The following is a 1,138-nucleotide window of genomic DNA, read 5'->3' on the forward strand; positions in this document are numbered from 1 at the left end:
ATGGATATATATATATACATATATTATCTTTTTTAATGTCGGTTAGGGCCGTTGGTACCTTCCAGTGGTCTGTTTTGGCAACTTCTAGTTTTATTTAAATTCTTTTTTTATTTTAGCGATCATCATCTTGTATTTATGTTATAAGGTAGTTCTCAGATGCTAATATTTGGCTCTTTGGATAAACTCGTGGCTCGTTCCTGGACTTTTGGAACTTCGTTGTTCGCCATGAAATATTATGAAGAACTTTTTTCAATTTTCACTAATATTTTCTCTTTCCATTTTCCCCTCACTTCTCTCATCTCACATAGAACCTGTTCCACCTCCAGATGTCGGCCCGCGTGCCTCCGTCCACCCTGGGCAGCCTGCTGCTGGCCGTCCTGCAGGGTGGAAACGAGGACAGAGACCGGGGGAGCTGGGGAGGGGTGGCAGTGACCTGCCCCGGGTGGGAGGAAGGAGGCGAGGGGCTGCTCTCTCACCTCCAGAAGCACAGCGGCCCAGCGTGGCATTTGTGGGACATCATCAACCTCACCCACATCACAGGGGGCGGGGACCGAAGGGGTGAGGCCAGCGAGGAGCGAAGGGAGGATCAGATGGTTGAAGAGGCGTTGAAGATCCTCTCCGCTCGTTTCCTCGGCTCCACCTCCCCGGCCTCCTCCGTCCTCCTGCTGGGCTCCGACCCTGAGTGTGTCTCCTCTGTGCTGCGAGCCGCTCAGCGCCTCACTACATCGCTACCGGCGCTGCAGTGGATCATGGGATACCCCTTGTCTCCAGATTCCCTCCACACTCTGGGCGGACCTCTCGGGCTGCTCGCCTACGGAGAGGTCGGCAGGAAGCCAATCAGCTTCTACATTCGGGATGCTCTGCAGCTGATTGGACGGGCAGTCACTGCGGCAACCATGCTGAGGCCGGACCTGGCTCTGGTCCAGAACATCGTCAACTGTTACGACAAACCAAACGGCCACGAGCTGCCGTCATCAGGACAGTATCTGGCCAGGTATACACACACACACACACACACACACACACACTCACTGACTCAACAAACTAAGGATGAACTTTAATACTAGAAATGTGAATTTAGTGGGAGCTGAAACTTATATTGACTAGTAAGGAAGTAGAAAATCAGCAGCAGGAGTTC

At 52.1% G+C, this 1,138-nt stretch overlaps 1 protein-coding gene across 1 annotated transcript in view; it reads left to right on the forward strand.

The window, feature by feature from the left end:
- The first annotated feature begins 139 nt into the window (after nt 1-139).
- The window catches only part of LOC103379839 (glutamate receptor ionotropic, NMDA 3B-like), a 45,309-nt gene continuing 44,310 nt past the window's right edge, over nt 140-1,138 (forward strand). Inside the window, exon 1 of the mRNA XM_025060015.1 lies at nt 140-996. Coding sequence (XP_024915783.1) covers nt 327-996 — 670 coding nt within the window. The 5' untranslated portion in view covers nt 140-326. The remainder of the gene's footprint in view (nt 997-1,138) is intronic.

This window comes from Cynoglossus semilaevis, chromosome 1 (assembly GCF_000523025.1).
Source record: "Cynoglossus semilaevis isolate Cse_v1.0 chromosome 1, Cse_v1.0, whole genome shotgun sequence".
Classification (NCBI taxonomy): Eukaryota; Metazoa; Chordata; class Actinopteri; order Pleuronectiformes; family Cynoglossidae; genus Cynoglossus; species Cynoglossus semilaevis.